Here is a 23,141-nt window from a genome sequence, read left to right as displayed (position 1 = left end):
TTCACATTCAGAAAAGAACCCGAAAATAATTTGTTCAGTTCATAACTAAAAGTGCCATTGTGGTTTCTCAGAATTTTTGCAAAATAAATAATAATTTTCGTTAGTTTCATGTTTTTCTTACACTAACTAGCACTACTCCAGTGCCCAAGTATCCCACTAGTTACATAAGAAATTTTGTGAATTTTTGTGTCATTTCCTAACAGCGGACGACTCCAGAAGATATTCATTGCTGAAAGTTTTTCAGGCATTTCTCTATAGAACGTTAGGAGCGTCTGACTGACTTCTGTAGTAGTGTGGAGGTGGAAATTGCATCTTGCAGGAGCCACAGGGTAAAGGGCATATCTCAGATTAATCCGTTGCGCAGAATGACAGAATAGCAGCCACACACTCAAAACATGAATATTATTGAGCATATCTGGGATGCCTTGCAGCGTGCTATTCAGAGGATATCTTCTTCCCTCGTACTCTTACGGGTTTATGGACAGCCGTGCAGGATTCATGCTGTCAGTTACCTGCATCAGTACTTCAGACATTAGTGGAGTCCTTGCTACTTCGTGTTGCGGCACTTGTGCGAGCTCTTGGGGGCACTACACGATATTAGGCAGGTCTACCAGATTTTTGGCCCTTAGAGTGCTTTGCTAATAGATGTTTGTAAGTTATATACAGAAATGTTTGAAACGTATAATTTACTAAATAATATATTGTCATAAACTAATGAAATGAAAATGTTTGTGTTTGTAATTTTATATACACTCAGTAGCAAAAGTATTCGGACTGCACGTAACGGTGCATAATTTTGCAATCTGTCGCATTAACAAATGCAGAAATTGCACTTTGTAATGTATTTGGGACTCTGGGTACGATGTCGCAACGTTAAACACGCGTCAAATACGAAGAATTGTCGTTGGACATGTGTCTGTTACGTAATATTTCCTGAAAACGGCATGGGAAGGTGCAACAAAAGTATTCTGACAAAGGCGGACAACGGTAGAGAATAGTTCATTCCGAGACGCACAGAGGGTGAAGCGACTGCAGTGTGTCCGACATTTCCGCGAGACGATAGCGATGATTAGTGAACACGTATCGCGAGCCTGTGCAGGTCGACGATGGGACGCAGAGGGAAGTGTTCTACGTTCGAGCAAAGGCAACTTGTCGTTTATCATCACGCGAAGGGCAAAACCAGGAGGGAAATTGTCGCTATAGTGAACATGAAGAAAAGTACAGTTCACGACATTATTAAACGGTTCGAGAAAGAAGACCGATTGGAATTCCGTTGCAGTACAGGACGGCCACGGACATTTTCACAGAGAGATGAACGTGTGACGGCGCGAAAGGTATAACAGAATCCGAAAATATCTGCCACACGAATTGCAAGTGAGGTGAAGGGAGACACTGGTATAAAAGTTCATCCCGAAATCTTGCGGAGGGTACTACGACGATCGCAGTACTGTGGTCTAGTGGCACGGCGAAAGCCATTCATAAATGCAGTGAACCAGAAGAAACGTATGCAGTTTGAGAGGGAATACGCCGAATACGATCAGGCTTGGTGGAATAGGGCGATATTTTGCGAAGAATGTAAATTTACAATATGGCAAAGCGACGGAAAGGCAAACGTGTGGCGAAAGACCAATGAAGAGCTGAATCCCAGGAACGTCAAACCAACAGTAAAGCTTGGCGGTGGGAGCATCATGGTGTGGGCATGCATAACCGGCAATGGAGTGGGTGATTTAGTGTTCATTGATGATACGATGAACAAGGAAGCGTATTTGAATATACTGCGAGGACATTTGAAGCAGAGTGCACGACATCTACGTATTGCGAACAACTTTTATTTTTATCAGGATGATGATCCCAAGCATATCGCGCATATTGTACAAATGTGGTTGCTCTTCAATTGCCCGGAGGTGTTGCACCCCCCTCCCCAATCACCAGACCTTAACCCAATCGAACATTTGTGGGATAAATTGAAACGGACCCTCCGCGCGGACAACATCTATAGTAAGGAGACCTTGAAAGAGAAACTGTGCCAAGAATGGGCAAATATAGGCCCAGATTTCACGAAAAAAACCGTGGAAAGTATGCCTAGACGATTGGAGGAGGTATTGAAAATGAAAGGTGGACCCACAAGGTATTGACATTTTCGTCGTACTACTTATGAATGTTTATTGGACAGTGTCCGAATACTTTTGTAGCAGCAGTGTGTGCAGGTTGTTTCATTTTTGTTGTTAATTTTTCTGTTCAAAAATGGTTCAAATGGCTCTAAGCACTATGGGACTTAACTTCTGAGGTCATCAGTCCCCTAGAACTTAGAACTACTTAAACCTAAGGACATCACACACATCCATGACCGAGGCAGGATTCGAACCTGCGACCGTAGCAGCAGCGAGGTTCCGCACTGAAACTCCTAGAACCGCTCGGCCACAACGGCCGGCAATTTTTCTATTATTTATGTCTTGGAAACGAAATAATACAATACTTCTTTTGTAATTAATGTTGTTACGCATACATATCATCATCATCATCATCATCAATTAAGACTAAATATGCCTTTCAGCGTTCAGTCCGGAGCATAGCCCCCTCATAAAATTCCTCCATGATCCCCTAATCAGTGCTAACATTGGTGCCTCTTCTGATGTTAAATCTATTACTTCAAAACCATTCTTAACCGAATCCAGGTACATTCTCCTTGGTCTGCCCCGACTCCTCCTACCCTCTACTGCTGAACCCATGAGTCTCTTGGGTAACCTTGCTTCTCCCATGCGTGTAACATGACCCCACCATCTAAGCCTGTTCGCCCTGACTGCTACATCTATAGAGTTCATTCCCAGTTTTTCTTTGATTTACTCATTGTGGGCACCCTCCTGCCATTGTTCCCATCTACTAGTACCTGCAATCATCCTAGCTACTTTCATATCGGTAGCCTCAACCTTGTTGATAAGGTAACCTGAATCCCCCCCTCTTTCGCTCCCATACAACAAAGTTGGTCGAAAGATTGAACGGTGCACAGATAACTTAGTCTTGGTACTGACTTCTTTCTTGCAGAAGAGAGTAGAGCGTAGCTGAGCGCTCACTGCATTAGCTTTGCTACACCTCGCTTCCAGTTCTTTCACTATATTGCCATCCTGTGAGAATATGCATCCTAAGTACTTGAAACCGTCCACCTGTTCTAACTTGGTTCCTCCTATTTGGCACTCAATCCGTTTATATTTCTTTCCCACTGACATTACTTTCGTTTTGGAGATGCTAATCTTCATACCATAGTTCTTACATTTCTGATCTATCTCTGAAATATTACTTTGCAAACCTTCAATCGAATTTGCCATCACAACTAAGGCATCCGCATATGCAAGACTGCTTATTTTGTGTTCACATATCTTGATCTCACCCAGCCAGTCTATTGTTTTCAACATATGATCCATAAATAATATGAACAACAGTGGAGACAGGTTGCAGCCTTGTCTTACCCCTGAAACTACTCTGAAGCATGAACTCAATTTACCGCCAACTCTAATTGCCGTCTATCTATGTAAAGACCTTTAACTGCTTTGCTTGACTCCTATTCCATAATCTCGTAGAAAAGACAATAACTTCCTCCTAGGAACCCGGTCATATGCCTTTTCTAGATCTATGAAGCATAGATACAGTTCCCTGTTCCACTCATAACACTTCTCCATTATTTGCCGTAAGCTAAATATCTGGTCCTGACAACCTCTAAGAGGCCTAAACCCACACTGATTTTTATCCAATTGGTCGTCAACTAATACTCGCACTTTCCTTTCAACAATACCTGAGAAGATTTTACCCACAACGCTGATTAAAGAGATAACTCTGTAGTTGTTACAATCTTTTCTGTTTCCATGTTTAAAGATTGGTGTGATTACTGCTTTTGTCCAGTCTGATGGAACCTGTCCCGACTCCCAGGCCATTTCAATTATCCTGTGTAGCCATTTAAAACCTGACGTTCCACTGTATTTAATGAGTTCCGACTTAATTTCATCCACCCCAGCTGCTTTATTGCACTGCAATTTATTGACCATTTTCTCCACTTCCTCAAATGTGATCCTATTTCCATCATCATTCCTATCGCATTCTACCTCAAAATCTGACACATTGCTGATCGTATTTTCACCTACATTGAGCAACTTTTCAAAATATTCCCTCCATCTGCCCATGGCATCCACAGGATTCACCAGCAGTTTTCCTGATCTGTCCAAAATACTTGTCATTTCCTTCTTACCTCCCTTTCGAAGACTGCTAATTACACTGCAGAATGGTTTTCCAGCAGCTTGACCCATAGTCTCCAACCTGTTTCCAAAGTCTTCCCAATATTTCTTCTTGGATGCTTCAATTATCTTTTTGGCTTTGTTTCTTTCTTCAACATAACTTTCTCTGTCTACCTGAGTTCTAGTATGTAGCCATTTTTGATACGCCTTCTTTTTCCTTTTACAAGCTGCCTTGACTGTGTCATTCCACGCATATATATTTTGTTAATAAATATGTTTGGGTTTTATAGTCAGTGTTTCTCGAGTTCTCATTGTGAAGCTTCCCACTGTCCGAATACTTTTGCGACTGAGTGTATTTGTGAACAGTGTCATTTATGTAAAATGGTACGCGCTTAGGAACAATGTGTAGGATGTGTGTTATGTAAAAGATGGAGTGCTTCTGAACTGTGCAGAAGTCACTGTCGGAATTATAAAAGTGGCCTGGGTTTTTTGTCGCGCTACTTGTAGAGCGAGTGGGACCGAGAGGACACAGTCTGCAGGCAGCAGTGGAAAGGGGCAAGGCAACACTTGTACGGAACAGGCGATGCCTTACCTGGAAGTCGTCGACAAGGACCTCGGACGGCCACTACTGAACTATCACGTGTTTGGTACAGATTGGTAGGCTATGTTACGGACGTTAAAATGACGCCAAGAAGAATTAATTAGGCCTTACCTCAAGGAACTTGTATGCCGTATCATGGCTAGTGCAGCTGCCATTACTGTGCGACACACCCAATGCCTACAGCCAACAGGTTACGGGCGGTATAATAAGAAATGTAAAAGCGTGAAACATTGATACAGAATTAACTTTTTTGAATAATTATTGCATTAAACATAACATTTGTTGCACCCTGCTCATTTACTCCTAATCTTTCGCCTATGGAGAGTTCTTTCCTAGAATTTCATTATTCTGATTAAATCTATTATAAAGCATTTTAAGTGCTGTATTCACTGTCTATAAACACTAATATATCTCTGTGAATAAATGTCTGAAAATAATTGTTGCAGACTAAAATTTAAAGTGCAAATAAAAGTACTGTATGATTTACGTAATAGAAATGCTGAAGTGAAATTTTGCTTACCGGTACCGCATTTACTCGAATCTAAGCCGCACTTGAATCTAAACCGCGCCTGAAAAATGAGACTCGAAATCAAGGAAAAATTTTTTTCCCGAATATAAGCCGCACCTGAAATCTGAGACTCGAAATTCAAGGACCGAGAAAAGTTTCAGGCCGCACCTCCAAATCGAAACAAAGTTGGCCCATTGTAATATGAGACACAATTTAGGTCGAATGAATGACGATACAGCTACAGTAGTTCGAATCGCAAGCTTAGCAGTTAAGCTTTACCAGGTAGCCGTTTGCTATGCGTCAGGCGCTCCTTCCGTATTTACACGGGTACCCTTCCTTTTTCACATGCTTCGCCTGGTTTGAAATGATTGCTCATTTTTCTTTCATCTGATAAGTGTCGTACTCTTTGTTATAGGAGTTTACGTCGCTCTAAGCTGAAAATGTATTACTGTACTGTGTCGTGCACTGTTTGTCGCATTCTGATAATGAGTGTTTACGGCCTGTCGCCGCTCGCGGCATGGCTTGCTTTTGTGTGTGCTACCACTTCTTACAATAAAAAAGAGAGAGGAATTGTCTCATAAGCGAAACAATGGCAAGAGACTGCTATTTGTTGTTACTAACACTGCTGCTTTATTTCACAATGATCAATAAGAACCGAATAATAGACTGTGTATGATAGGAGATGTTCTGAACGAGAGTTTAGTGAATTTTTTTTCTCCTTTTGAAAATCTTTGCAGACGCCTCTTTAGTACATAACATTCTGCACATAAATTAGAGTCATCTTAGATTTAAACATCTAGTCAATTGACGTGCTTCACTTCTGACTGTATCCATATTAGGCATAACAATAATACGAATATAAACATGAAATGGTAGATATATTCTTCCGCGTTTGCTGTTGTCTCACTTTAGTTTCGTAGTTTATTAAGCAGACAGGATTTAAATGAGGTAGCAGCAAACACGAAACAATACATGGCAAAAGTTTATATTCGTATTATTCTTATAGTGAAGAAAATACTGCATGTGATTAACAATTCATAAAAGTTCCTATTAGCAACCGCCTCTTCTCATAGGTAGAAAAAATTCAGAACGAAGAGTTGGCCATATTGACAAACATCTCAAACAGTCTTGCCAATCGGATTTTCATAGTTCATTGAAATGTTGCTACATTCGATGATGAACAATACGGATTTTTTTTTTTACTTCGTTGGATAATGTATGAAAATGCAGTGGTCTAAACTCGGGGCGGAGAAAAAATCTCGTCTTCCACCCTTTTTTTTAAAATTTTATTTACTGACGTAGAGGTTGGCGATAGTATTTATCTTTGTGCCTGCAAAGCATGCCTGTGAAGCGCTACATATATTCGACGGAGGAAGTTAGTTTTGGCGGCACCTACCAACATTTTTCAGAACTTCCGTTTACTTTGCACTCGATTCTATGCCGCAAGCGATTTTTTGGATTACAGAAACCGGAAAAAAAAGTGCGGCTTAGATTCGAGTGAATACGCTAAATACTGAAGTAGGTTTTTCAGACAAATTTAACGATTTTGATATTTTTACCCTCTTTGTGTCCGCCTCTCGTGGTCTCGCGGTAGCATTCTCGCTTACCCAGCACGGGGTTCCGGGTTCGATTCCCGGCGGGGTCAGGGATTTTCACCTGTCCCGAGATGACTGGGTGCTGTTGTGTCGTCTTCATCATCATCATTCATCCCCATTACGGTCGGAGGAAGGCAACGGCTAACCACCTCCATCAGGACCTTGCCTAGTACGGCGCAGCCGGTTTCCCGCATTGTTGCCCTACACTCTGTCAAGAAGCATGCGACTTCATTTCCATCTCCATGCGCCTCAGTAACACTGAAGTAAGGTTGCATAAAAATACTGAATGAGAAATAGAGCGACCTCGTCCTACCATTGGCTTTTGACAGATCGTTTGTTAATTAATAGGTGATGGTACTGATTCCTCATGGTACACAAAACGGGTCAGATCGTAGTTGCAGAAGTAACGGAAAAATCATGCCAAATTTGAAAGAACGCAAAATCTCCATGATTGGCAAAGTTTTACAGAAGTTCGAAATATGGCGCGTACTTCAATGCGAGATGCTTTTAATAATTTCCACAACGAAAGTCAGTCTCGAAATCTGGCAGAAAACCCAAAGAGATTCTAGTCATGCATAAAGCACACCAGTGGCAAGACGCAATCAATACCTTCACTGCCTGATAACAACGTTGAAGTCACTGATGACAGTGCCACTAAAGCAGAGATACTAAACACGGTTTTCCGAAACACCTTCACCAAAGAAGACGAAGTAAATATTCCTGAATTCCAATCAAGAACAGCTCCCAAGAGGACAAACGTAGAAGTAGATATCCTCGGAGTAACGAAGCAGCTTAAATCACTTAATAAAGGCAACGCTTTCGGTCCAGATTGATTACCAGTCACGTTCCTCTCAGAGTATGCTGACAAAATAGCTCCATATTTACCAATTATATACGACCACTCGCTCACAGAAAGGTCCGTACCTAAAGACTGGAAAATTGGTCAAGTCACACCAATAACCAAAAAGGAAACCAGGAGTAATCCGATGAATTACAGGCCTATATCACTAACGTCGATTTGCAGTAGGGCTTTCGAACATATACTGTATTCGAACATTGTGAAGTACCTCGAAGAAAACGATTTATTGACATATAGTCAGCACGGTTTCAGAAAATATCGTTCTTGTGAAACACAACTAGCTCTTTACACTCATGAAGTAATAAGTGCTATCGACAAGGGATGTCAAATTGATTCCATATTTTTAGTTTTCCAGAAGGCTTTCGACACCGTTCCTCACAAGTGTCTTCTAAACTGTCTGCGTGCCTACGGTGTATCGCCTCAGTTGTGCGAATGGATTCGTGATTTCCTGTCAGAAAGGTCACAGTTCATAGTAATAGACGGAAAGTCATCGACCAAAACAGCAGTAATATCCGGCGTTCCCCAAGGAAGTGTTATAGGCCCTCTACTGTTCCTGATCTATATTAACAAAATAGGATACAATCTGTGTAGCCGTCTTAGATTGTTTGCAGCTGATGCTGTCATTTACCGACTTGTAAAGTCATCAGATGATCATAACGACTTGCAAAATGATTTAGAAAAGGTATCTGTATGGTGCGAAAAGTGGCAATTGACTCTGAATAAGGAAAAGTGTGAAGTTATTTACATGAGTACTAAAAGAAATCAGCTAAATTTCGGTTACGCGTTAAGTTACACAAATCTGAAGGCTTGAAAGTCAGCTAAATACTTAGGGATTGCAATTACAAATAAGCTAAATTGGAGCGATCACAGATAAAATAATGTGGGTAGAGCAAAGCAAAGACTGCTATTCATTGGCAGACCACTTAGAAAGTGCAACAGGTCTATTAAAGAGACTGCTTACACCACGCTTGTCCGCCCTATTCTGGAGGATTGCTGTACGATGTGGGGTCCGCATCAAGTCGGACTGACGGATGACATTGAAAAATTACAAAGAAGGGGAGCTCGTTTTGTATTATCACGATATAGGGGAGATACTGTCACAGACATGATACGTGAATTGGAGTGGCAATCATTAAAACAAAGGCGTTTTTCGTAGCGACGGGATCTTCTCATGAAATTTCAGTCACCAGTTTCCTCCTCCGATTGCGAAAACATTCTGTTGGCACCCACCTACATGGGAAGAAATGATCATCACTGCCGTTCGAGAGTGGAACAGTAGAGAGAGACAGCTTGAAGGTTGAACCCTCTGCCAGGCACTTTAATGTGAATAGTAGAGAAATCACGTAGATGTAGATGTAGAAGAGAAAGGTATAAAAAAGTGTGTTAATAAATTTAAATGTTTGTGTTATGGTACTAGAATATTTAAGTATTTAAGTTGTTGGTCATGCAAAATGCAAGCATACTCGTAGAAGTCCGCCCTGGCAAAACTTTTTTTTTACTACGTTTCTTCCTAACAGCTAGAAAAGAAGTGCTAGCTTGATTTCCACATCCATTAGTCATACATTAGGTCAAGGCCTTTAAAAAGAAGTAACAGTTGTGGAAAGTAGGAACGTTTATGAAGTATGTACTAGACGCACAATTCCCATTATAATAGTGTTTTACGTGGTTGTTCCCGTAACAGGACTATTTGTTCTGTTAGGGTATAGTGTTATACACTAAGGTACAGTGGGTAGACAAAAAGACGGGAACACCGAAAACGCCACACGTTGCCATGCCTAATACGGTGTAGGAAAAGCGTTGGCATTAAAAATAATTCTCAGCCCTCTCGAACTGGATAAATACTGGCCCTGCCTGGTTTTCCAGGGATTCGTACGATTCTTCCTGCAACGTAGTGGTGACTTAGGTAGCTACAATGGAGGTAGGCAGTGACTGTGCACCACTGTCTCCAAAGTAGGCCACAAAAGCTCAACAATAATGGGATCTGGTGACTGTGGTTGTCAAGGCAGGTGCGACAGTTCATACTCGTACTAGCAAAATTAGTCCAGCGTGATGCAAGCTGTGTGAACAGGGCCATCTTGTCTTGGAAACGTAATGCTGTGGCTTTCTCCACCATACATCACAGCGCCTACAGTATCGGCAACCAAACTGACAGCCTGCAGCCGCGGGTTGCCCGCCTCGCAGGCACACCGAAGCGCTACACAACCGACAGGCAAAATTGATGAACGGCCACAGCAACAACCATAACAACAACACCACAGCAAAGACACCAGCGGCCACCAGAGGCCATTACCGGCCTACATAAACATAAGGAAGAGGTCGCTGCAGGTCCCGGAACTGTTTTCACAGGTCAAACCACGTGATGGGAGATAGTAACGAGGTACTCATCCGCCGAAGCGCTATAAAGGCCGGCGCTCGACCACACATCGGCAGTTCATCGACCGCCAGCAGACTTGAATAGCTGCCGCCCCGGCAGCCCGGCTTGGATCTCCTCGCTGATCTCTGGATTAGGCTTGGTATATCGGAGAAGTCTCTGACGGAGACTACTAGGAAATTATTTCAGTTGTTTTCTATCTTACAAGGTGTAAGGTGTCAGGTAAATCCAACACCTTCCATGAAAACCCTGACATAATAAGCAAATCTACTAGTATGTCACATAGCTCCGAATAAATCGTGACATTAAATTAACCAAAGTAATACGAGTAACGAGTGAGCAAATGGAATACCACAGACTAACACAAGAATGCCTAAATGCATGTCGTACCTTCCCACCGTGAGGCAGACGCAGTTCCGAGGGGAGAAACGAGGACAGAAGCCGAGAGCAGAACCGTGTTGAGCTAGAAGGCCCTACGATAAGGGACGGACGGGCCAGCCTACCTGTACAACTACCACCCGCACGTTTTAGCGTGAGACTTTTTCGCGTCTCAGGTACGTCAAGGACAACCCCCAGCCCATGTTAAAAGCTAGAGCCCTCCAGAAAAGCAGTATAGGTCTTACGATAACACAAAAAGGGCCACTACCACCCGCAAGTTTTAGCGTGAGACTTTTTAGCGTCTCTCTTACGTTGCAAACTTTAAAAAACATTGCCCCACCACGAAAAGTATAACGTTTCTCTTTGGATAGACAGAATTTTTGTAGGCGGAGCTTAAGGTTAACATTGAGACCCTGATTGGTCAGATGAAAACATAGCCAGATAGTTTTTTTAAACTAACTTCGGTAAATTGTAGTAAGGAGAAGTTAAGAGGAGAGTTGGTTCCGAGACGGCGAGCTGGATGGCTGCTGCGCCGGCCGCTGCCGCCCTGACGCTGCTTAAACACCGACAAGGTAATGAACGCACGCGATGCCGCATTTTTGAGCACATAAGGCTTCACTCAGAACTGCAGAAGTCTCATCTGTTTCACCCCCTTTTTTTTGTAATACTAGTATCGATCGTTAATTAAAACTCATGGTTTTCACATTTGCCATTTGAAGAACAGATCTGAAACGCGATGATTTTTCTTTTATATAGTTATTGAGAAGCCACGTCAGCCACTGTAATTTAAGACAAGTTAAATAAGTAATTAAAGATAATTGAGGGTCACAGTAGACCATTTTGATAGCTTTCTCTTTTGTGAATCTTAAATTAAACCTAGATTATAGATGTGATATGGCATAGGTCATCCTTCGATCGATTGTAGAACTTGGAAACCCATTCAGGGAATATTCGTTCACATTTCTGTTGAACGCAGTTGGTTTTTACCATCCTGTATTAAAACATTTCCTTTTATCAATAGTGCAATTTATAAACAATGTTTTGTGAGTAGAATAAAACTTCCAATGGTAAATTTAACTGATTTTTCGACGTTATTTTACCAGCTAACTAAAAATAGGAAAGCCTTGAACCCTTTCCACTAAATTTAGTTAGTATTAAGATTCTTTTACAGGGAGTGCAGTGAAGCTGACGCTGAGATCATTTAGTATTTGGTTATATCATCGCTAGTCTCACTGAACTCTTCTGAATTCTACATGTCATGTGTGGTCTGGCGTCTCCTTACCAGCAACAGGTCCTAGGTTCAAACTAGTTAATTCCCTAAAAAACACGCTCAGAGCGTCGTTGCGCGAAAGTGGTAGGGAGACACGATATAGAAGAAACACACACCACCATGAATGTTTAGAAAGGGAACCTCCCCATCGCACCCCCCTCAGATTTAGTTATTAGTTGGCACAATGGATGGGCCTCGAAAAACTGAACACAGATCAATCGAGAAAACAGGAAGAAGTTGTGTGGAACTATGAAAAAGTAAGTAAAATATACAAACTGAGCAGTTGATGCGCAAGGTAGGCAACATCAAGGACACTCTGAGGTCAGGAGCGCCGTGGTCCCGTCGTTAGCGTGAGCATCTGCTGAACGAGAGGTCCTTGGTTCAAGTCTTCCTTCGTGTAAAAAGTTAAATTTTGTATTTTCGGTTTATGTGTCAAACTCTTATGTTTTAATCACTTTTTTCGGAGTGATTATCACATCCACAAGAGATCCTAAATCGGGCAAGGTACAAGAATCTTTTTACCCATTCGCCCAGTGTACAAGTTAGTTGGGTCGACAACATATTCCTATTATGTGACGCACATGCCGTCACCAGTGTCGTATAGAATATATCAGACGTGTTTTCCTGGGGAGGAATCGGTTGACCTATGACCTTGCGATCAAATGGTTTCGGTTCCCATTGGAGAGGCGCGTCCTTTCTTCTACTAATCGCACGGTTTTGCGGTGCGGTAGCAAAACACAGACACTAAACTTATTACAGTGAACAGAGACGTCAATGAACGAACGGACAGATCATAACTTTGCGAAAATAAAGAAAGTAAACTTTTCACTCGAGGGAAGACTTGAACCAAGGACCTCTCCTTTCGTAGCTGCTCATCCTAACCACGTCACCACAGCGCTCCTGATGTCAGACTATCCCTGATATTGCATATCTTGTCCATGGACTATTCAGTTTGTATATTTTGCCTATTACTTCATACTTCCACACAACTTCTTCCTGTTTTCTCGATCGATTTGTGTTCAGTTTTTCAAGGCCTATCCACTGTGCCAACTTATAACTAAATCTGAGGGGTTTGCGATGGGGAGGTTCCCTTGTTAGTCTTGTATGTAGTTGATTCGAAGACGGATCACTGTTTTGTGTTGGTTTTATACTTGCAGAATTTGTTTTAGTTAATTAAACAGTCCAATAAATTGTTTTGGGGGATTTGATCGTCAGTTTCTTCTGCTTACGCAGACATATCACTTAGCACCACAACTGGGAACAAGCAATGTATCATGGGATGGGTATGATCAGAAAAAATGGTCTCACAAACTGTAGCAGTAATCAGACCTTGCATAGTAACCATGGGGCCCACAGAATACCACGATATCGCTTTCCAAGTCGTCTTTGGACGTAAATTGGGCCAAAAGTTGGAAACAGCGTGAAACAATACTCGACTTCGGCACCGCTTTTCCCTGTTACGGTCATTTGTATCCCTGATGAGTGGTTCTGGAATTCCAACTCGCCCTGCAATTAGCTGTTTATGAAGCTCTGTTCGTTTTGATGCTGACAGGTTTCGCGAGTGCGACATCCAGTTCTGCAGTGACTTTTGCAGTTGTCGTCCTCTTATTTTTCGTCGCAATCCAGTTCAATGACCATCCGTCAAGATCACCCAAAAACAGACTTTCATCCGCGTTGTGACTTGCAGGATGTATTTCCGCTTTCCCTGTAGGCGGTACAACCCTTCAACGTGGTGCCTCTAGAAACACCATACACTTCTACTACCTTGGTTAGTGAGGCACCCACCGTCCGACCACCAACAATTTGCGCACCCTCGAATGCACTTAGTTTCAACGTGTACACAGAACACTGCTATAACCATGACTGACGCTTGCAACATAGTAAGAACATTGCACAGATGTCGTTGGTGGTAAAATACAATAGCGTCGCCTCTAGGCTTGGCTGTCATCTGCTTTTACACTACTGGCCACGAAAATTGCTACACTATGAAGGTGACGTGTTACAGACGCGAAATTTACCCTACAGGAAGAAGATGCTGTGATATGAAGAGGATTAGATTTTCAGAGCATTCACACAAGGTTGGCGCCGGTGGCGGCACCTACAACGTGCAGACATGAGGAGAGTTTCCAACAGAAACAGCAGTTGACCGGCGTTGCCTGGTGAAACGTTGCTGTGATGCCTCGTGTGAGGAGGAGAAATCCGTGGCATCACGTTTCCGACTTTGATAAAGGTCGGACTGTAGCCTATCGCGATAGCGGTTTATCGTATCGCGACATTGCTGCTCGCGTTGGTCGAGTTCCAATGACTGTTAGCAGAATATGGAATCGGTGGGTTCAGGAGGGTAATACGGAACGCCGTTCTGGATCCCAAAGGCCTCGTATCACTAGCAGTCGAGATAACAGGCATCTTATCCCCATGGCTGTAAGGGATAGTGCAGTCACGTCTCGGTCTCTGAGACAACAGATGGGGACGTTTGCAAGACAACAATCATCTGCACGTACAGTTTGACGACGTTTGCTGCAGCATGGACTAGCAGCTCGGAGACCATGGATGCGGTTACCCTTGACGCTGCATCACAGACAGGAGCGCCTGCGATGGTGTACTCAACGACGAAACTGGGTGCATGAACGACAAAACGTCATTTTTTTCGGATTAATTCAGGTTCTGTTTACAGCATCATGATGGTCGCATCCGTGTTTGGCGACATCGCAGTGAACGCACATTGCAGGCGTGTATTAGTCCTCGCCATACTGGCGTATCACCCGGCGTGATAGTATGGCGTACCATTGGTTGTACGTCTCGGTCAACTCTCGTTCGCACTGACGGTACTTTCAACAGTGGACGTTACATTTCAGATGTGTTACTACCCGTGGCTCTACCCTTCATTCGATCCCTGCGAAACCCTACATTTCAGGAGGATAATGCACAACCGCATGTTGCACGTTCTGCACGTGCCTTTCTGGATACAGAAAATGTTCGACTGCTGCCCTAGCGAGCACATTCTCCAGATCTCTCACCAATGGAAAACGTCTGGTCAATAGTGGCTGAGCAACTGGCTCGTCACAATACGCCAGTCACTACTCTCCATGGAGGTGTCCTCGTCGTTCTAGGTCTTCTCCAGTCGCGAGTCATAGGCTGGAATGTTCCGTGCTCCCTTAGACGCCGATCAATTGCTTCGAACGTCTTCCGGTCGGAACACCTTCGTTGTGGAAATCTGTCTCGATACAAACGTACCGCGCCACAGCTATTGCCCCGTCCTAATCCATACATCAAATGGGCATCTGCCAACTCCGCAATTGTAAACATTGCACTGAGTGCAAAACCACGTTCGTGATGAACACTAACCTGTTGATGCTACGTACTGATGTGCTTGATGCTAGTACTGTAGAGCAATGAGTCGCATGTCAACACAAGAACCGAAGTCAACATTACCTTCCTTCAATTGGGTCAACTGGCGGTGAATCGAGGAAGTACAGTACTTACTGACGAAACTAAAATGAGCTCGAACATGGAAATTAAGCGTTTCCCGACACATGTCCACATAACATCTTTTCTTTATTTGCATGTGAGGAATGTTTCCTGAAAGTTTGGCTGTACCTTTTTGTAACACCCTGTATATTTGTCCAATGAATACCCGTTTATTATCTGCGTTTCTTCTTGGTGTAGCAACTTTAATGGCCAGTAGTGTATGTTCAAACAGGCATTTTGCGCTGTTTCTCCATATTTTTGCCCAACCGCCGCTCGTTGTATGAGTTGACAGGATTCTGTTGTGACTCGTTGATACCGGAGTCATAACGTACTACGTTTTTGTTCTTCTTGTGAGGTGCACAATTTTACCTTTCTGTACAGCTAAAGCAGTGTCCCAATTCGAATCCTTATCACTATCTCACTGAATATTTGAGGATAATTTTTTAGAAAGCACTACGCTAAAGGTACCCTAATTGCATCGTATGCGAGAAGTGTGAAGTTACTGTTAATGTCGTGTATTTTCAACTTCTCGCGACGTAATGAATAGTCCATTAAATTTCAGACATGCAGCAACGCAAAAAAGATTTTCTCCACTTATATTTCGTCCGTGTATAGTCCGGCCAACCTCAGAGCGAGTTACAAGACTGACGAGAAGATGCCGAGCGCGGCCTTATATGCTCCACCGCAGCGGTACTGCGCGTGCGGGTCAAATATGATGGTCGGCGGCAGAGATATACGCTCACACATGCGCCGCCTGTGGCGAAGGCGTACACACATTCGATTCGCTTATCGATGTATGATCGTCGGCGGTGACACCGTGACGACTTCTCTGCAGTTTAATTACCCCAGGAGCCGGATTCCATGCTTTGTACAAATTAAAACAATTATCTCTATTTACTAAATTATTAGCTAATCTAATCCCTATAGACAGATTCCCACAAGGAAGAGGTGGATGTTAAAATCATCACATCACTGTAATTCATGGAATGCTCTATATCAATACAATGTTCGGCCACAGCTGACTTGTCTGGCTGTGATAAGCGTGTGTACCTTCGTTGCCCCACACATCTCTCATGACCTGTAAGAGGTCCATGACTAAGAAATCTGTTGCTAGCGCACTCGAGCAAATGTAATTTCGATGGATTGCTCACGCTCTGCCTGCGATATGTAAGCTATAAGAGAATCTCAGACCAGAGAGCAGTGTTGCCAGCAGTAGGAACTGTGTAGCAGTTGTAGTAAGTAGTTGCGAGCAGTTTGGTGTATCGAGTTGGCTGGGCCGGCCTTGTGGAGCGATGACGGTGCCTGAACATTGTATTACAAGGTAAAAGCAGCCTCGCGCATATTTACAATTATTATATCAAGTGCCATGTAAATGTTTTAAAAAAATATCTTAATAATAATCTTTCTTATAAAAAAATGCACTTGGCCTCCAAACAGAAAACTTTCCGTAACCTACCAGTAATACAATGTGACTAATCGCACAATAAAATTGTGGCTTACTTATAACCTTTCAACAATTAACTGACTGTGAATCTAAACTGGTAAATTTGGACGTCAGCAGTGCTGCGCCATGGCCCTACTGAATAAATTGAAAATATATATATATATATATATATATATATATATATATATATATATATATATATATATATATATATATATATATATATGCTCCTATAAGAAATTCTTCTGGCACAGCTCAGTGAAATGCTACCCGATAGATTTGTCATGTATAAAAAGAAACAACTCATTTTTCTTTACAATAATAGTGATTACCATGGATTGGAGAAATTAATAAAATCTTTAAATTGAGATGAACGATTGTCAAAAGTTAATTTTTTATAAAAAAGATTATTATTAAGATATTTTAAAAGCATTTACATGAGACTTGATATAACAATTGTACATATGCGCGAGGCTGCTTTTACCTTATACTACACTTCTGGAAATTGAAATAAGAACACCGTGAATTCATTGTCCCAGGAAGGGGAAACTTTATTGACACATTCCTGGGGTCAGATACATCACATGATCACACTGACAGAACCACAGGCACATAGACACAGGCAACAGAGCATACACAATGTCGGCACTAGTACAGTGTATATCCACCTTTCGCAGCAATGCAGGCTGCTATTCTCCCATGGAGACGATCGTAGAGATGCTGGATGTAGTCCAGTGGAACGGCTTGCCATGCCATTTCCACCTGACGCCTCAGTTGGACCAGCGTTCGTGCTGGACGTGCAGACCGCGTGAGACGACGCTTCATCCAGTCCCAAACATGCTCAATGGGGGACAGATCTGGAGATCTTGCTGGCCAGGGTAGTTGACTCACACCTTCTAGAGCACGTTGGGTGGCACGGGATACATGTGGACGTGCATTGTCCTGTTGGAACAGCAAGTTACCTTGCCGGTCTAGGAATGGTAGAACGATGGGTTCGATGACGGTTTGGATGTACCGTGCACTATTCAGTGTCCCCTCGACGATCACCAGAGGTGTACGGCCAGTGTAGGAGATCGCTCCCCACACCATGATGCCGAGTGTTGGCCCTGTGTTCCTCGGTCGTATGCAGTCCTGATTGTGGCGCTCACCTGCACGGCGCCAAACACGCATACGACCATCATTGGCACCAAGGCAGAAGCAACTCTCATCGCTGAAGACGACACGTCTCCATTCGTCCCTCCATTCACGCCTGTCGCGACACCACTGGAGGCGGGCTGCACGATGTTGGGGCGTGAGCGGAAGACGGCCTAACGGTGTGCGGGGCCGTAGCCCAGCTTCATGGAGACGGTTGCGAATGGTCCTCGCCGATACCCCAGGAGCAACAGTGTCCCTAATTTGCTGGGAAGTGGCGGTGCGGTCCCCTACGGCACTGCGTAGGATCCTACGGTCTTGGCGTGCATCCGTGCGTCGCTGCGGTCCAGTCCCAGGTCGACGGGCACGTGCACCTTCCGCCGACCACTGGCGACAACATCGATGTACTGTGGAGACCTCACGCCCCACGTGTTGAGCAATTCGGCGGTACGTCCACCCGGCCTCCCGCATGCCCACTATACGCCCTCGCTCAAAGTCCGTCAACTGTACATACGGTTCACGTCCACGCTGTCGCGGCATGCTACCAGTGTTAAAGACTGCGATGGAGCTCCGTATACGACGGCAAACTGGCTGACACTGACGGCGGCGGTGCACAAATGCTGTGCAGCTAGCGCCATTCGACGGCCAACACCGCGGTTCCTGGTGTGTCCGCTGTGCCGTGCGTGTGATCATTGCTTGTGCAGCCCTCTCGCAGTGTTTGAGCAAGTATGGTGGGTCTGACACACCGGTGTCAATGTGTTCTTTTTTTCCATTTCCAGGAGTGTACATCGCTCAGGCACCGCCATCGCTCCACACGACCGTCCTAACCAAATCCATACACCAGACCGCTAGCTACAACTTAGTCCTACTGCTACAGTTCCTACTGCTGACAACACTGCTCTCTGGTCTGAGATTCTCTTATAGCTTACATATCGCAGGCAGCGCGTGAGCAATCCATCGAAATTACATCTGCTCGAGTTCGCTAGAAACAAATTCCTTAGTCATAGACCTCTTACAGACCTATGTACGATTTCTCACAATTTCCGCAAGGAATCGCCTTTTTGAAGCAATAAATTTCCTTTACAGAGCCGAGTAAAGTTGCAGTCTTTGTGGGAGGCCGGAAGATCACCTTAACATCGTGTTCCACGAGAATACGGCCTATCTTCGAAGGAAGAGTGCCCACATAGGGCAAAAACGCACTTGATGTGAAGGAATTACTGTCTTCTTGCCCATCACATACCTGCATTCTAGGTTTTGCATTGAATGCTCTACGAATTTGTTGCGGAGAAAATCCATTCGCTCTAAAAATGCTCTTGAGGTATACGAGCTCTTCTTGCAAATTATCTTTATCGGATGTACAGTGCGTCCTATGCACTAAGGTCTTAAGGACACCTGTGACCATCGAAGGATGATGGCAGGTATTGCCATGTAGGTATAGATTTGTGTGTGTTGGCTTCCGATATACGGCATGTCCACCGCGGTGGAGCAAAGGCCGCAGTTGGCATCTTGTCTTGTCTTGTCTTCTGACTCACTCTGAGGATGGCCGGACGATACAGGGCCGAAATATCAGTGGACTAAATTCTATTTGCGCGGCTACATGCCCGAAATTTAATTGACTTATGTTAATGTTGTCTGCAAAGTCAAGAACCGATAGCTGTATCGTATTCTTCAGTTTAGCAACAATCCATCTACTGTGAAAACAAATGTCGTCATTACTCACGTTCTCTCATCCGTCAAAGGAATGGTTTCGACGAATCCCCTTTCTAAGGTGAAACCTCTGAAAGGTTTAAACAACACGATGTCATTAGTGTAGGTGTCGTTCACAACGTACTGATAGGCTTCTTGGAGAAGTCGGATCTGGATGTTGTACTTTGTGAAGACTCTGTCGGTTGAAAAGTCTATGTCGCCGCCGAAAATAACACCTGTGGAAAAGGAAAAGTATTATGAGAAAGCAACGTTACGGTGGTAAAGAGTCATTCCATGAAAATGGAAGGTTTTGTTGCCCATGTAACACTTGATGTTCCTTTCTTTAGTGGCAAATAAACACATCTCACGTTATCAAACCTCCACTGTAGGCAGGGTGTCTCAGAAACGTTGCGACAAACTATGAGAGGTTGTAGAGGGCGTCTTCAGGAACAAATCGAAAATAGGAAGGCCTGTTCAGAAACGTCATACAACGGCGCAACAGAGCTTCGAAGTTATAGAAACTAGCGAATTCCATTAGGTCATCACTTTGGAAGCAAACATGACTTCGTACAAGGTTCGTTTGAAAACTTCTCGGAACAGAATAGAAAAAAGTACTTACATGACTGAAGCTTTTTTTATTTTTTAATATAGTTTCCTTGTAGATTAATGCACTTGGTCCAACTATGTTCCAGTGCCTTGATCCCATCTCGAAAATTAGTTTCCTCCAGGCCTGAAAAATAGTTACAACTCCGGTTATCATTTCTTTGAAGTGAATCTTCGTCCACCAAGAAAAATTTTCAGTTTTGGGAAGAGATGGAAGTCTGACGGAGCCATATCGGGTGAATAAGGCGAGTGTGGCAACAATTAATTCCTTAGTTCGTGTAATTTTGCCATGGTGATGGCACTTGCGTACGGGAGCGCATTGTCTTGATGAAAGATGACTTTCCTCCTTGCCAAACCTGGCCTATTTTGCGTATCTTTTGTTGCAGTTTGTCCAGGAGGTTAGCATAGTATTCTCCAGTAATTGTTTGCCCAGTGAGGAGACAATCAACAAACAGGATCCCCTTCACATCCCAGAATACTGATGCCATGACCTTTGCCCCCTAAGGACTTGTCTTTTCTTTCTTTGCTGCCGGGTAATCAGCCTGTTTCCACTGCCTTGACTGTTGTTTTTGTCTCTGGGGTACAGTAGTGCACCCAAGTTTCATCTGTGGTAAGAAACCGGCGCAAAAAATCCAGTTCGTTTCTCCTAAAACAGGCCAAACATTGTCCCGATATGTCCATTCTCATGCGTTTTTGATCCAGAGTCGCGGCACCCCTCCTGCAAATAATTTTTTTACATTTCTAATTCTTCAGTTAAAATGTGATATACCCTTTCAGATGACATATGGCAAGCGTGAGCAATTTCACCCACTTTCAATTGGTGATCCTCCATGACCATTTTGTGTACTTCTGCACTGATTTCTGGAGTTAGTGACTCATCTTGGCCGACCACTGCGCGGATCACCATCTAAGCTCCCCCGACCGAATTTAAATTCATTTCTGTACTTGGCAGCAGCTGAATATGAAGGAGCAGAGTCCCCCAGTGTATTCTGGAAATCGGCGTGAATGTCCTTTGATTTCAAACCTTTCTTTACGAGGTACTTAATCACTGCTCGGATCTCGATTTTTTTTCCCTCTTCGCAAATCACTACGAGTCAACAACAGAACCACACCGCCGCCACAGCTCTCTTCCAAGAGCACTGACGTGGCACGTGTTTACAGGCAACAGTCCAATGAATATCACGTGAACAACTCGTTGCGCTAGCGCTGACCTCTAGTGGTGATTCCGAAAACTTTTCAAACCACCTACGTACGCTGACGCACCGTAGGCGGACTGTCTCACAATGTTGTTTGTTATTCAGTGATCGCGTCTGATTGCAACGATCGCCACTGGAGAAGATGGAGTTAGCTTAGACAGGCATTGTCCTCTGTAATGTGGTGCTCTGTTTCCTTGGGGGATGACGATTTCGGACACAGGTGTCTATTTGCAGTTTATTTTTCTCCTGTATGTCGAAAAACATCGTAGACTTTAAAGAGTTCAAGGAGAAAACCAAACTGCAGAAGGAACCTCTGGTCCGAAACCGTCGACCTCCGAGACAACAGAGCATCACATTCATAGGAGGCAAGGCCTTTCCACACACTAGCGATTGCGGCAATCAGTGGTAATCACTCCATAACAAGCATTGCGAGACGTTACGCCTATGGTCCAGCAGCGCACAGAGTCACTTTTGCTGCCGAAGGGATGGCTTAACACCCAAACCTCCAGACGTCAAACACTCTGATCGGTACCGAACGTTGTATGTCGATAGAGTATCAACGAAAACTCCGATTTAGTTCTTACTGTGTGCTGTCATTCTGCATAATGGGCGTAAACGTTAATAAAAAGTATGAGGGTCATTCAATAATTAAAGAGACAAATTGGTCGAGAAAAAACTGTTAGTAGGGCAAGCTTCGTACTTTTATGGCTTTAAGTTGGCATTACTGGGATGAGCCCTGCTCAGCTGATGTATCGACATTGTTTTGTTTATAACCTCAAAAATACATTTCAAGATAGCGAGTCCGCTTGAAACGTCAACGTTAGTTGAACAACGCTCTGTTATTCGTTTTTTACTTGCTGAAGGCGAGAAACAAGTGAATATATACTGTAGAATGTCTTAAGTCTATGGTGAAGGTTGTATGAATCGTGCAAATTTTTGCAAGTGGGTAGCGCAGTTCAAAAACGGCCGCGATTCTGTGACCGACGAACATCGTACTGGCCCATCAGCTGCAGTTTCAACTCACTCACTTGAAACTCAAATAAATGACATTATCCGTGTTGACCGCCGTGTGTCTGTGGAAATATTAGTTGATAAGCTTCAAGTTAGTACTAGTACAGTTCATAAAATTATCTGTAACAATTTGAAGTACCGCAAAACTTGAGCAAGATGGGTCCCTATGGAGTTGACACGGCTACACAAGGAGAAAAGGATGAGAGTGTGCACAAAACTAAAGGAACGTTTATGAAAGAGAAGGTGAGCACTTCCTCAACAAAATTTTGACTTGTGATGAAACTTGGGTTCACTATTATGAACCAGAATCAAAAACACAAAGCATGGAATGGAAGCACAGCAACTCACCTGCCAAGAAAATATTCAAAACCCAAGTATCAGCAAGAAAAGTCATGTTGACGGGGTTTTGGGATGCTGAAGGTACAGTTTTTTGAGATTATCTCGAAGAGCAGTGTACAATGAACAGCCAATATTACTCGGATTTGCTATTAAACAAGGTGAAACCAGCAATGAGAGAGAGACGTCGTGGATCTCAGAGGGGCGGTGTGATCTCCAGCAAGACAACGCATGTCCTCATATTGCTCAACTAACCCGTGGAACCATCGACAAGATGGGCTGGGAAGTACTGCCTCATCCCCCTTACAATACTGGTTTAGCATCTAGTGATTTACATTTGTTTCGTGCACAGAAGCAGGCATTATGTAGCAAGAGGCCTGCGGACGTGAAAAAGTTAATGGGAAATTGGTTCAAACATCAAGATAGAGAGATCTTTGCAGCCGGAGTAACAAAGCTCGTCG

At 43.5% G+C, this 23,141-nt stretch overlaps 1 protein-coding gene across 1 annotated transcript in view; it reads right to left on the bottom strand.

Moving 5' to 3' along the window:
* The window catches only part of LOC126292297 (trypsin I-P38-like), a 77,377-nt gene that overhangs the window by 39,419 nt on the left and 14,817 nt on the right, over positions 1-23,141 (bottom strand). Inside the window, exon 2 of the mRNA XM_049986221.1 lies at positions 19,569-19,770. Within this exon, the coding sequence (XP_049842178.1) occupies positions 19,569-19,770 (202 nt within the window). The remainder of the gene's footprint in view (positions 1-19,568; positions 19,771-23,141) is intronic.

This window comes from Schistocerca gregaria, chromosome 9 (assembly GCF_023897955.1).
Source record: "Schistocerca gregaria isolate iqSchGreg1 chromosome 9, iqSchGreg1.2, whole genome shotgun sequence".
Taxonomy (NCBI): Eukaryota; Metazoa; Arthropoda; class Insecta; order Orthoptera; family Acrididae; genus Schistocerca; species Schistocerca gregaria.
Note: the sequence above shows the minus strand (reverse complement) of the source record. Positions and strands in the feature narration are given on the sequence as shown.